Source organism: Electrona antarctica, assembly GCF_951216825.1.
Source record: "Electrona antarctica genome assembly, chromosome: 16".
Classification (NCBI taxonomy): Eukaryota; Metazoa; Chordata; class Actinopteri; order Myctophiformes; family Myctophidae; genus Electrona; species Electrona antarctica.
The window spans coordinates 25,821,672-25,835,051 of NC_136797.1; the positions used below are offsets into that span (position 1 = coordinate 25,821,672).

General features: G+C 44.6%; 1 protein-coding gene across 1 annotated transcript in view; it reads left to right on the forward strand.

Annotated features, from left to right (window-relative positions):
• The window catches only part of LOC306939366 (chondroitin sulfate proteoglycan 4-like), a gene marked incomplete at both ends in the record, with an annotated part of 46,837 nt that overhangs the window by 5,776 nt on the left and 27,681 nt on the right, over positions 1 to 13,380 (forward strand). Inside the window, 6 exons of the mRNA XM_079523953.1 lie at positions 4,068 to 4,231; positions 6,304 to 7,455; positions 8,466 to 8,927; positions 9,176 to 9,297; positions 10,317 to 10,425; positions 11,469 to 12,800. Coding sequence (XP_079380079.1) covers positions 4,068 to 4,231; positions 6,304 to 7,455; positions 8,466 to 8,927; positions 9,176 to 9,297; positions 10,317 to 10,425; positions 11,469 to 12,800 — 3,341 coding nt within the window. The remainder of the gene's footprint in view (positions 1 to 4,067; positions 4,232 to 6,303; positions 7,456 to 8,465; positions 8,928 to 9,175; positions 9,298 to 10,316; positions 10,426 to 11,468; positions 12,801 to 13,380) is intronic.

Here is a 13,380-nt window from a genome sequence, read left to right on the forward strand (position 1 = left end):
TGAAATATATCAAAATGTACTTGAAGTACCAAAAGTATTAAAAAAAAGTACTCATTATGCAGAATGTCCCATGCATTTCACAAGTTCAAAATGTATTAGAACATCTTTTGAAAAAAGCTGATCTACAAGCTCACAATGCTTCGCGATGTGACACATTGTGAGCTTGCAGATCAGCTATTTTCGAATGGCAAAAAAATATACAGTATATAGGCCCAGGCCTGAAGTGGTTATGTATGTTTTGTAATAATAATCAAAATCTACAAAGTAACTGGAAACTAAAGCTTTCAAATAATTGTAGCGGAGTACAATATCTGCCTGAATGGAGTAGAAGTAAAAGTACTGAAAACTGGAAATACTCCAGTTATTGAAATTTTATTTCCTTTAGAGGATAGCCCCTTGAGATGTATCATCTAATTTTAGAGGGGGTCCTCAAATTAAGTATAGTAGTAATCGAGTAAATGTACTTAGTTACTTTACACCACTGGTGGTCAATGTGGTCAGTGGTCGTTGGCAGCTTAATAATATGTAATCCAGTCTAATGTTGTGTGCAGAGTGCAGACATATGGAGATACAGTTTATTGTTCTGGATTACACTTTGGTTGGATCCTATAGTGGTCAGTCATGAAGAAGATACATGAACACACTGTTTTGAATGAAACAGTAAAAGACAAAGGAGAACATTGTGTATTTATTTATTTATTTAAAAGGCAGATGAGCATTGGGAAAAATAAATACCCCCCCACCCCTCCATGTTGGTCTTACAGGAATCCGAATATGGAATTCTCTGGATGACAATTTAAAGGGTTGTACAAATATTTGCCAATTTAAAAGAAATTACAAAAATCAAATATTTAGACAATATGAAGATGATGAATAGGTTAACTAGAGCTGGAGCTGTCATTTGTTGCACGTGTCATTGCTCAACTTCTTGCTTGTTTTGTTTTTCTCTTTTGTTTTGTTTTTGTTTTGTTTGTTTTTTTGTTTTGTTTTGTTTAGATGTGTATGCGCCAATCAATAAAGTAAACTAAACTTTTAAGTGAAAAGGGGGCAGGTATTTATAAGAATGTATTCTTCTTCCTGCTCCTTTTCGTCATAGGTGTATCAGATACTGTATGAAAGACAAATGAATTATGAAAGATATGAATTGTTATCTATTATGATTTGTACTGTATTGTGTTACACTATGTGCGAAATAAAATGAAATGAAATGAAATGAAATGAACTTTGTCACAATGCAATGTCAGTAGGCTACAGCTGTGGCAACATTGCAGGCAGTGACATTCTTGTACTTAAAAGTCTTACAGCCACCTGAACAATGTGGACAAAACCAACAATAAATAATAATAACTGGCAAAAAAAATAGCAATGCACTTTCTTTCCAAAAGGAAAGAAAGTCCAGATATCAAATCGCCCGGCCCTGGTCAAGTGATGTGATGTGACCGAGTATGCACAGTAAAGACTTTGCATAGGAGGCGTATCTGTGACGGTAGGCAGATTACCAATAATGTGATAGAGACAGATTAGAGATTAGACGAGATGCAGAGAGACAGACATCAGTGGGGCAGTTATAATGAAACAGTGACAACATGCAGCTTAATGACAAGGACTTGTTAGCGTTGTGTGGAGAGCCCTGGCATGAAAGCTGCACTATTGTGCTGACTGTCAAGTAATGTCTAATGACACTACATGGATGAATGCATACTTACATTTCTGTGTCTAGCTGCCTCAACACAGCCCCGTCCCCTTACGGGACACATCTTAAAGAACACAGGGTTTCCAGTGCCAACATGCTGACACCGAAATAATAAACACAATTTACAGTAAAGTCATGGGACTACAAATGTCATTACACTGATGCTTAAATCTGAATGCCACTCATAACTCTCATCCCAAAGCAACACGACATGCAAAATCATGATGGAAATGTAAAATATAAAATTAAAATTGAACACACTCTCTCTCTCTCTCTCTCTCTCTCTCTCGCTCTGCTGCTCTCCACGCTTCTGTGGTGCTGAATCGTATACAGCAATACTGTAGGTACTGAATGATGTAGAAGACAGCAAAACAACGGATTTACTGTGTGTGTGTGTGTGTGTGTGTGTGTGTGTGTGTGTGTGTGTGTGTGTGTGTGCGTGCGTGCGTGCGTGCGTGCGTGCGTGCGTGCGTGCGTGCGTGCGTGCGTGCGTGCGTGCTTATACACACATCCACATCACATATTACAACCACATATTACACACATAAAGACGCCAGGAAAGTGTTCTAAATCTTCTATACGTCATTAACCTATATCTTTTTGCAAAAAATCTTGAAGGAACCAGAAAGCAGACACACACACACTGATAGCCAAAGTGCCAATACTTTATTTTGGACGCAGAGTAGAGGAAACCAACGTTTTGGCCGTTAAGCCTCTTTCAGAGAATGACTTTGTGCCATGTTGCAAGCTTGTATATCTGCTATTTTTACTTGTTGAATCTAAAATGACAGATGCATTCTTGGATTCTAATGGGTTACCAGGGCACCCTACAATATATCTAGCCTTGTTTAATCACATAATAAACCACATTCACATCCCTCGTATTCTGGGCATGTAGGCAAACAGTCGGTGAAAAGAGGTGAACATTCGCCAAAAATAGCGGACAAGCTCACAGCACGTCGCAAGATTGTCTATTTTCGGTTAGCCTGGCTAATAAGCCAGACCGAATCAGCCGTTGGCAAAAAACAACTGCCTGCCGGCGGATTACGGTCTGGAGAGGCTCAATTGTACGCCCATTTCCTACACCAGAGAACTGGTGTGGCCAATCAGGACACGGTATGCAATATGGGCGGGCTTTGGTACAGTGACGTTCAATGCTTGAGACCTTTGACTGACAGTAGCTCTGACCAATTGCGTCAAAGAGAAAATGTTGGAACCCACCCCCCAGGAAACAAGATCCATACACAGCATCTCCAGACTCAAATACCACACGACAGTTTGATTTGAGTCTGGCTTATTAGCCAGGCTAATTTTCGGTGACGTGATTTGGTGAAGGAAAAAAGGAGGGGGCCAAGGATATAATGCTGGTGGACCCCAGGCAACAAAGTTTATTCTTTTAAGTGGTTAATTCAATGTCACTTTGTTTCCTGTTGGCGTAAATGACCCACTGCTCCAAATAATCAAACCAAAGCCATTGAAATTTGGGGCAACACCGTTATCAGATTGGCACCAACGTGGTGCAGTTGCTATACACGAATCACGATGCTGGCCTAAAAGGCATTAGCTTCCATTAATTGAATTCAGAGACATGGTGTAAAAAGGACAACTATTGGCAAGCACTTAAAACACCCAGACAATCAATATGGTTGAACGGAATGGGTCCAAAGTGCTGGCTGAAGCCTTGGATTAGCAGAGTTGGAATGGGTCCAAAGTGCTGGCTGAAGCCTTGAATTAGCAGAGTTCGTCAAATGTTTACTTTTGTTGTACGCTTAAAAGTTTTATGGGATTCAACCAAAGAGAATAATGTTATCAAATGCATAGATCTGACCTGACTGTTTGTCGTGTGAATGTTTCTTCCAATTTAAGCTCGATTTACTTACATGCCATCACACAATGGTGTCGCTTCCCAAAAAGGTCCACAAGGTCCACTGATTTATTTACTGTATGTACTGTATATCCTATAGTTTGAGGATCCAATGGAGTTACTTAGTCAAAAACCTATTTTCTTTTATCATGTTGCTATATATCGTTGTTGTCGGGTGGAACGATCCATTTTTTATTATTATTTTAATAATGATTTAGAGTCGGGGGACAATTGCCGATCTAAAGTGCACAATGCCTCGCATCGCCAGGCATTGTGTGCTTGTAGATCTGCTATTTTCACTACTTTTGTGTGACACTCTTGTATGATGAAGTATAGGGCTTTAATTGACAAAAAATGGAAACGTTTATGTACTAAAATGACACAGATGTGTTCCCGGACTGAAAGGTATAACAGCGTATAGGCTTTCCAGGTCTAAACGGGTTCACATTGTTAGCAGTCTGTGGAGCATGCACTGTAACACCAACCTCTTTGAATCTCTTGCTTCTCCAGCCTCGTTCTACGGCGATAGTTTCGTCCATCTGCGGAGGGCGGAGGCGTCCAGTCAGATGTCTCTCCACGTACGCTTTCGAACCTCCAGGCCGTCAGGGCTGCTGTTCTTGGCCGCAGGAGAGAAGGACTTCTTGCTGCTTGAGTTGGCTTCTGGACGCCTGCAGGTGACTCTGAACCCATGCAAGAGCATCACTTGTCTTAGATATAGATTCATGGTTCAAGGTTCAAGGTCTTTATTAATGTCCCAGAAGGGCAATTGTGTTTACAGCAACAGTAGTGGTTTCCGACATACAAATACAAAACAATACAGGACAACAACAGACAAGAGACACCATAGCATAACCGGAGGTCTGGTCGCATCTAGTGCAGGTAGAAGAATAATAGATAAAAAAATAAGAAAGCAAAAAAAGTGCTTAAGATATAATATATAAAGTGCTGCATAAAGTGCATGTTTCAGCATCATCATCACGTTACAAGATTACTGGCAGCATTGACTGCACGGATCGAGGCAGGGACAAAGGCAGGGACAAAGGAGTGCTTATATCTGTTGTTACATAGATACATATAACACAGGGACTATTGAGTGAGTCAATAGTCTATTGACACATGATCGACACTATACCACAATACCTCCAATATTACGTCACATACGGAACGTTACGGTTGCTCAGTCGGTACGGTAGAGCACTCGTCTTTGGCCCAGGAGGTTCTGGGTTAGATCCCGGGCATTAGCAACTCTGTGTATGGGTAGCATGGCTTTGGTTGCGTCAAGACGTGTGTACTGGGAGCTGTTGGGAGGTATTGCGCTCCACCTCAGAAATCCATCTAATTAAAGTGTGACCATCTCCTAATTGTGGTCTGTAATAAATGGGCCACCCTGGCGCCAGGAACGGTCCCATACTGCAAAATATATATTATAGTTTATTATATGTGTTTTTAACTATAACAATAATGCTGAAAACAAACGTTTCCAAATACATTATGCTGGACTCTTTTGCCTGTCTTGACTCTGAGATCCCCTTGGCATACTGTGTGTGCGGTTGTAGCTCCTATAGGAATTTACTATCCTAGTCTAGAGCCAGAGGCAAGATCAAACTCACATGGCTGGGTGTCAGATTGCTCACAGACACACAAAAAACCCATACGCCATGAGCCCTGTGGCAATGACTTCATTACAGAACAAGTTCTTTCATGACCAAAGAAACAGAGAAGACCACAATAGTTTAATGTTAGCTTCAACTACTACTGCTAAGGCGTTGTGTTTCTTATATGAGATGGTTTATAAGCAGTTGTGTTTGTGTTGCGTGGAATAATACTTTCATTTAGATATGACAGCCCCTGACAGTCTAATCTCAGTGCTGAGATGTGCATGCTACAGAACCCCATTCCTGTGTAATGCTACATAATAATATACCAGCATATACTGCGTGTGGTTGTTTTCTTTTGAATACGTGAAGACAGTGGGCATTTTGTCAGCCGATATCAGAGGTGTCATAGAGGCGCTCCGATGCAGCAAACATCTGATAACTAAGACACTAGTTCATTGTTATCTTTCTGTAATAAAGTTGAAGTTGTTTGTCTGTCTTTTAATCATGCCAATTACCCAGTGAATATTGGACTGAACCTGTCCATAGTGGTGTGTTATGATGAAGGCCATGGGCTTGTTTTTTTTAATGTTTTCACTAAAATCACTGGGTGCAAATTAGGCAACGTTTATAATAATAATAATAATAAAACTTTATTTATATAGCACCTTTTAAAATTTTCATTACAAAGTGCTTTACTACAACAAATCAAATATACAGCAGAAGACATTTCAAAAGAAAACAAAAATTAGGAAAAATATATATACTCAAATATTTGTTTAGGGAGGGAGAGTGAGAGGGAGGGAAGCCTATTTCACCAGTAACCCGGGAAAGACTTTAGCGAAACCTGAACACGCTGATCGACGTCTCGCTTCGTGTTGCGTTTTCTACTTATATATCTACGAGCTTGCTACGCGTTATGAGCTTGTAGATCGGCTACTTTCGGAGTATGATGTGTTACTGGATGTATAGGATTACCTTGAACCTTGAAGAGAAAGGAAAGGAGAAGCTACTGTAGAACAGATTTTTAAGCGTGAAAGTTTTAATTGGCATATGTCTATAATTCTTTGTTAGATAAAATATAACAATAAAGGAAAAAGATTTATGCTTCAATCCCATCTTCCGATTCTGTTCCACTTCTCCCTTCTTAGGTGCGTTTGGACTTGGGATCGGGTGAGCGCCTGCTGCGCTCAGAGCCTGGCCTTCGTCACAGTGACATGGCCTGGCACACTGTTCAACTGACCCACGGCAACTATAAGATCTCCATGACTGTTGATCGCAGTTCCAGCACCGGCATCCATATGCCGGGGCCCGACCAGGAGCTCAGAATCCAGGATGGGCTCTTCGTCGGTGGGTCGGCCGGTCTGATTCGCCCTTACCTCCTCCACACCACAGGACACAACGCCACAGGGTTCAGAGGCTGCATAGATGAGGTCATCTTCAACGAGCTCGACCTGCTGTCGAGCCTGAAACCGTACTCTGGGTCCAAAACCTTTCATGAGGTTTCTCCTGGCTGCAGCCCTCAGTTTTCAGCAACGGAAGAAGACGCTGTCAGTTTTGTCAGCGACAGAGCCTTCATGCGACGCGCACCCTGGGATGTGCCAGAGGAGGGGGTCTTTGAATGCGAGCTGCGCCCCTCGGTCAAAGCAGACAATGGTATGGTTCTGTACAGCTCTGCCCTTCGCGGAGGGTTTGTTGCTGTAGAGATCAAATATGGCCAGGTGGTGGCCACGGTGGGTAGTGAAAAGGGCAACAAAAAACAACTGCGCTCCCGCTCGCTCCCGCTTAGGATTCACACCTGGTACCCGATCCAACTGCGCCTCCTGCCCGACAGCATCCAGCTCCAGGTGGGACAGGAGGTGGCCAACGCCAGCCTAGGTCCGCAGCTCCAGGGACTCCAGCTCAGAGGACCTCTCTATCTGGGAGGCCTGGATGACAGAGCCCAGGGAGAGGCGAGGCAAGCCGGGCTGCTGCTGACGGGAACGAGAGCTTTGCTAGCGGGAGGCGGGGGATCCTTTAAAGGATGCCTTAGAGAGATCCGAGTGAACGGCCTGAGAACAGGCCTCCCTCACGCCGCCGTGACCAAGGACGTGTCTGTGGGTTGTAAGCCCGCGAACGCTCCGGAAGCATTGACCTCCGCCAGCCCGACGGACCAGCCCCAGGCTGACGTCACGACTGAACAGCAGACGGTCAGCGACGGTCAAGACGGTGCCGACGGGAAGAAGAACTCCGACTTCCTCTTGTTAAAACCACTGGAGGTAGCGGAAGGAGGCAGAGCACTACTTGAACCTAAGCACATTAAGGTACAGCGTGTTTGTGTGTTGTTATGGCATATATATCCCTGCGTTATTGTGTTGAATTGGACATTGTTGCCTGATGTTTATTCATTGACATTTCAAAACCTACAATAGGCCTATCTCACAGCCCGTTTTTCACGCCCACTTCCGGTAAATAGTGGTGACTTTAACATGAGCATTTACACGTTTTTTTCTCTGGAGAATCTAAGTACATTTTCTAATGTAAAAATGTGACAGACCAATATTATTATGAAGCAAACAATATGGTAAATCAGCTCGAACAGATAGAACAAACCTTACCTTGAGAAAACAAAAGTTGTAGACTTAAATTACCTCTGTTAACATGAAGCGTCTATGGAGTGACGTCACGCTATCACCACTAACCCCGAAAGGGGGCGTATTAAGGGGGGCGGGGAAATTCTGTGAGATAGGCTTATTGGTCAGACAACTGACCAATGTCCTGTTTGGATCTCTGGACTATAGAGCATCGCAGTCCCGCCCCCTTTCATGACGACGCCAGGACCAGGAAATGATTCCCAATGCATTTTTCCCATAGACATTTCAAAAAGTATTTATTTACAGACGGTTACGCTGCGGACAAAGCCAACGCGAGTTGTGACAACTCATGACAACAAACACAATATTTTGGACCAAACAAATAATTACAAAGAAGAAAAACAACAAAAAAAGGTGTTTTTTCTTCTTTCCAATTATTTGTTGTTTGTTGTCATGATTTGTCACGACAAGAGTTGGCTTTGTACGAGGCTTAAAAGGTCTTTAAATAAATACTTTTTGAAATGTCTATGAGGAAAATGAACGGGGAATCATTTCCTGGGCCCTGGTAGGGGGGCAGGACTGAGACGCTCTATAGCAGGACGAATTCTGTCTGGGTAAAAATTAATGCTGTTTAGGAAACACAAGACGGACAGCAACAATAATAACAAAATCGTAGCAACAATTGAAGAAGAAAGGAATACAATTGAAATGCCTTGGCTTACATGTCTATACATATCTAGGTGAACCTGGACCTGCGACAGCTGGGTCTTCACCCGTCCCAGGTGCTGTTCATCATCGAGGAGGCGCCGGTCAGCGGCCGCCTGACACTCGACCCGGCCTCGGGACGCGGCGGGCCGAGGGCCGGGGAGGAGGAGGAGGGGGGCGGCGATGAAGAGGAGGAGAAGAAGAAGAAGGAGGACAAAGTGGAGGGAAGGGGGAGTGTTGCCATAGAGGAGAGGGGTTCTTTCAGCATGCTGGACCTGTGGCAGGGCAGGGTCACGTACGCTCACGGAGGCTCCGAGGACACGCGGGACTCCTTCCTGTTCTCGGTGTCCTCCAGCGGTAAGGAGCTTCCTGACACCGCGACGGACAGAAACGTTCCCGTCCGGTTTGACGTCAGCATCAGTCCCGTGAACGACCCCCCCGAGCTCAGCCTGCCAGAGGGGAACCTCTTCACTCTGCTGAAAAACTCCAAACGCCAGGTACACTGCTCTCTCTGTGTGTGTGTGTGTGTGTGTGTGTGTGTGTGTGTGTGTTCACACGTACAGGCATGGCACCTTTCATTCTTTGTCACTTACTAGCATGTCTAGCACCTAACATGTGTGTGTGTGTGTGTGTGTGTGTGTGTGCGTGCGTGCGTGCGTGCGTGCGTGCGTGCGTGCGTGCGTGCGTGCGTGCGCGCGCATACGTGCGCGTGCGCGTGCATACGTGCGTGCGTGCATTCAAACAGCTGACCACCAACACAGTGAGAGTGTCAGATCCAGACAGTAAGGCTGAAGACTTGATGCTCAGCTCTCTGGGAGACAGCAGCACCGAGGCTGGATATCTGGAGCACGAGGATCGCCCGGGCAGGTTGGTATATCCTGCAGTGGTGGAAAGTAACTCATTACTTTGACTTAAGTACTGTACTTAAGTACAATGTTGAGGTATTTGTACTTATTTCCAATTTCCAGTACTTTTACTTCTATACTCCACTACATCTCAGAGACAAAATTTGTACTTTTTACTTCACTACAATTATTTGAAAACTTTAGTTACTGGTTACTTTGGCGATAAAAAACTTTGATTTGAAAACATACATCACAACATACATCTACATCTACATACAACATAGATCTACAAGCTCACAATGCGTCGCGTTGCGACGCATTGTGAGCTTGTAGATCTGCTATTTTCAATAGACGTTGTACACATTTTGAACTTGCAATATGAGTACTTTTACTTTTAGTAAGTAAATTTTGATGCCGATACTTTTGTACTTTTACTCAAGTACATTTTCAATTTCGTACTTTTATTTGAGTATATTATTTAAATATATATTATATATTATAATAATAATACTTAAGTACAACAATTGAGTACTTTTTCCACCACTGGTATCCTGGTGCCCTTGTAGGTTGGTACCTCGCGGGGCTGCATGGTGCCCTGAGCACGCGGGTGAAATCACCCTTCAACTATATCTGCCAGACATAGTAGCCCCAAACAGTTTGCATCCAGAAGCCATGGCCAGTAGTCAGTTTGAGTGGCACCGCATGCGGAAGCCACAGGTGAGTCTTAACCAGCCATATGTCAGACCTCGTTGCGGTCTAAAACTTTACTTTAGCGGCCAAAAAAAAGAAAGGTTGGCACAAAAATAGTGGCACAAGCGGGATTCGATATAGATAGCAGATATATGTTGAGGAGTGATTTCATCAACCTGTGTGTCCAGACACGTTAGTAACCTGGTAGGTTGGCAGGTTGGTACCGCAATAGGTTGGTATATTACTGTAACATTATTTTATTATTTACATTGATTGTGTAATGTGTCGATGTTTGACAGATCAGTTAAGTGAAATGTCATGTAAAATAATCCCTCTTCTTCTGTTTTCCAGACCCATCAATGTGTTCTCTTTGTCTGACCTGGAGGAGGGAAAGATCACTTTCATCCACACTGGAGTTCCTACATCCAGGCTGGCTCTCAGAGTCAGTGATGGACAAAATGTAAGTTCAACGTCATGGTCAAAGTAAAGGTGGACTGTGGACAGAGCATGCTGCTATAATGTACTAGCTTGGCTTGGCCAGCCTCATAGCGGGGATTCACTGAAGATTGTTCCCCGCATATGAGTCTGGACTTCGGCCATAGGCAGCTTGAATAGTGGCCGTGAGTCCAGACTCATATGCGGGGAAGAATCTTCAGTTATGAGCTATGAGGCTGGCCAAGCCAGGCTAGTAATGTACTGCACCTTGTGTGAATTGAGTTGAGTCTGTGTAAATGCTCCAATGAAGGCCCTTGGCTCAAATGCGTAAGCTTTACATTTATTGGTGTGTGCCAATAAAAAGGTGGAAATTGGGATGTGACACCTTTTGAGTGTTTATGATGTGCATGTTGTCTTGGTGTTGACTGTTACATTTGAGGCATAGATGACATTTATTCAGGGCAGCTTAACATCGTTTACATTCATGTTTACATCATGTTTACATTGTAATTGATATATTGCTGCAAAACCTGTTGCTTGCCAACTCTCTATTTTTACCCTTGGCAATTATTACACAATGTACACATACTTATATTATACTCCTAATGTTATTATATATAATGTGACAGAATCCTCGTGAGTTCAGAAGGTATTGAAGTACTTTATTAAGGTACTTTTAGATCGGCATCGATTAACGCAGACAGGTCAGCTCCAGGTCTGCTCAAGAGGGGCGTGACAACGCAAGCGTAAAAAAACAGAATCCAAGTCTAGTCTGACTGACTGACTGACTAGCACGCGTGCGACAATTTCATGGGACCGTGATCATACGTAAATAAAGTAACGTTGAACGTAAATACTCTTGCGTTGTCGCCCCTCGACTTCACCGTCCAAAAACGCAGGTCTCATTTCTAGGCGTGTTAATCGCTGCCCGTTTGTAAGGACCTTTAGTACGTTTGTAATGTGTTAACAGCCTGATTTCCTTCTTCATTCATTAATTGAATGATTCATCTCGAGTGTTTTGATGATTATTTTAGAATAATGATACATCTCTGACTCTCCTTTCCTCAGGTGAGCAACACTGTAGTTCTGAGGATAATGGCAGAGGAACTACAACACAAACTGGCCAATAACACTGGACTGGAGGTGGACCAGGGTGAGGCCTCACTCATCACAACCAATCACCTTGCAGTGCAGATCAACGTCGCTGATCAGTTAGTGGAAATACGCTATGATGTCACACAGGCGCCTCAGTATGGCGAGCTCCAGAGGTTGCATTCAAGCGGAGAGTGGAAACCCACTGCCTCCTTTTCTCAGAAACTTCTAGAGAAAGAACGGATCAGGTACCTCAGCACCTACTATGGCCTCCAAACGCAGGACGTCACTGATCAATTCAAATGCAAAATCCAAATGGGTTCCTCCTCCCGGGACTCGGAGGAAGTGGTTTTTCCCATCGCGGTACGGTGGATCTCCTTCGAGGTCACGCGTAACAAGATGGAGGTGAACGGCGTCCGAACGAAGGTGTTGACGTCGGAGGACCTCAACGCCGTCTCTAAGGGAGTGAACCTCCCGGAGAGCGACCTCTCCTTCAGGCTCCTCACGGTGCCAAAGAAAGGCCAGCTCGTGTTCGACCAAAGAGTTCTCAAAAGAAACATGACCTTTTGTCAGAAGGACGTCACCGACGGCCTGCTCAAATATGAACTGGAGGACAGGCCGCAGGAGGACGGGAGGGACTCGTTCGTCTTCAAGGTGTTCTCCAAACACGCCAGCTCGGTGAAATACGACTTCAGGATCGTCATCGTGGCGGAATCGTCCGCGGTCACCGTGGTGAACCGGGGGCTGTCGGTCCTGGAGGGAGAGAGCAAAGTCATCGCCAAGGATGTGCTCTTCGTCCACACGGCACAAAACAAGGCAGTCCACTACACCGTCACAGCAAGTCCTCGCTACGGGCAGCTTAAGAGGATAAACCTCTCGAACTCCACGTCTCTCAATGACAACCTGACGACATTCAGCAACCAGGACATCGCCGAGGAGAGGCTGATGTACGTGCACGACGACAGCGAGACCAGATACGACTCCTTCACCTTTCGCGCCACCGTCTACAGGCCACTCAAGCACGGCGGAAGGAAGGAGGACAAGAACGCCGCGGAGTACACCTTCAATATCTCCGTCGAGCTCGTCAACGACCAGAGACCCGTCCGAGTGGTCGATAAGGTTTTTCAGGTGGCCCGCGAGGGTCAGCGGCTGCTGACGCTGGACGATCTTCGATACCACGACGACGACTCAGACTTTGAGGACGGGTGGCTGGTGTACACGCGGAGGGGCATTCCCATGGGAGAGCTGGTGCTGGCCAGCGACACCACTCAGAAACTCTACGAGTTCACTCAGCAGGACCTGGAGCAGGTTGGTTAACCCATTTAGACCTGAGACTAGATTCTACAAAATGTCGTCTAAATCCTGACAGTTTTCTGAAAAACCTACGTTTCTATGTCAGCCGTTCTCAAACGATTTCATGTCAATGACCCCAGAAATTATATGAAATTGGCTGCCGACCCACCTCTGAAAATATGTTGTTTCAGGGACCCCCCAGTTCGCTCTGAAAGAATATATATTCAAAGATTTCGCCACATTTTCATGATTTTTTAAAAGATCTACAAGCTCGTACAGATCGTACAAGCTTGGTTGAAAAAACAAACAAAGTTGAACTGATTTTGATGGTATACGCCCTGGATTCCTGGCGTCAGTGACCCCTGGGCGTTCCCAGGCCCCACTTTGAGAATCACTGCTTTCGAGGGCAGAGTATACAGTATTACAGCATACATTACTCTATTTGGTGGCAGGGGCACCATGCACACACACATCTTTGAGGGGGCACATGTTGACCACTTCATGGCCACGTCAATAGATCTGGGTGATGGAGTGAAGAGCCCGAAAGGTCCTGTATGGTCCTGCCGTGTATTATTTGTGTCAATTGGACGGGGAA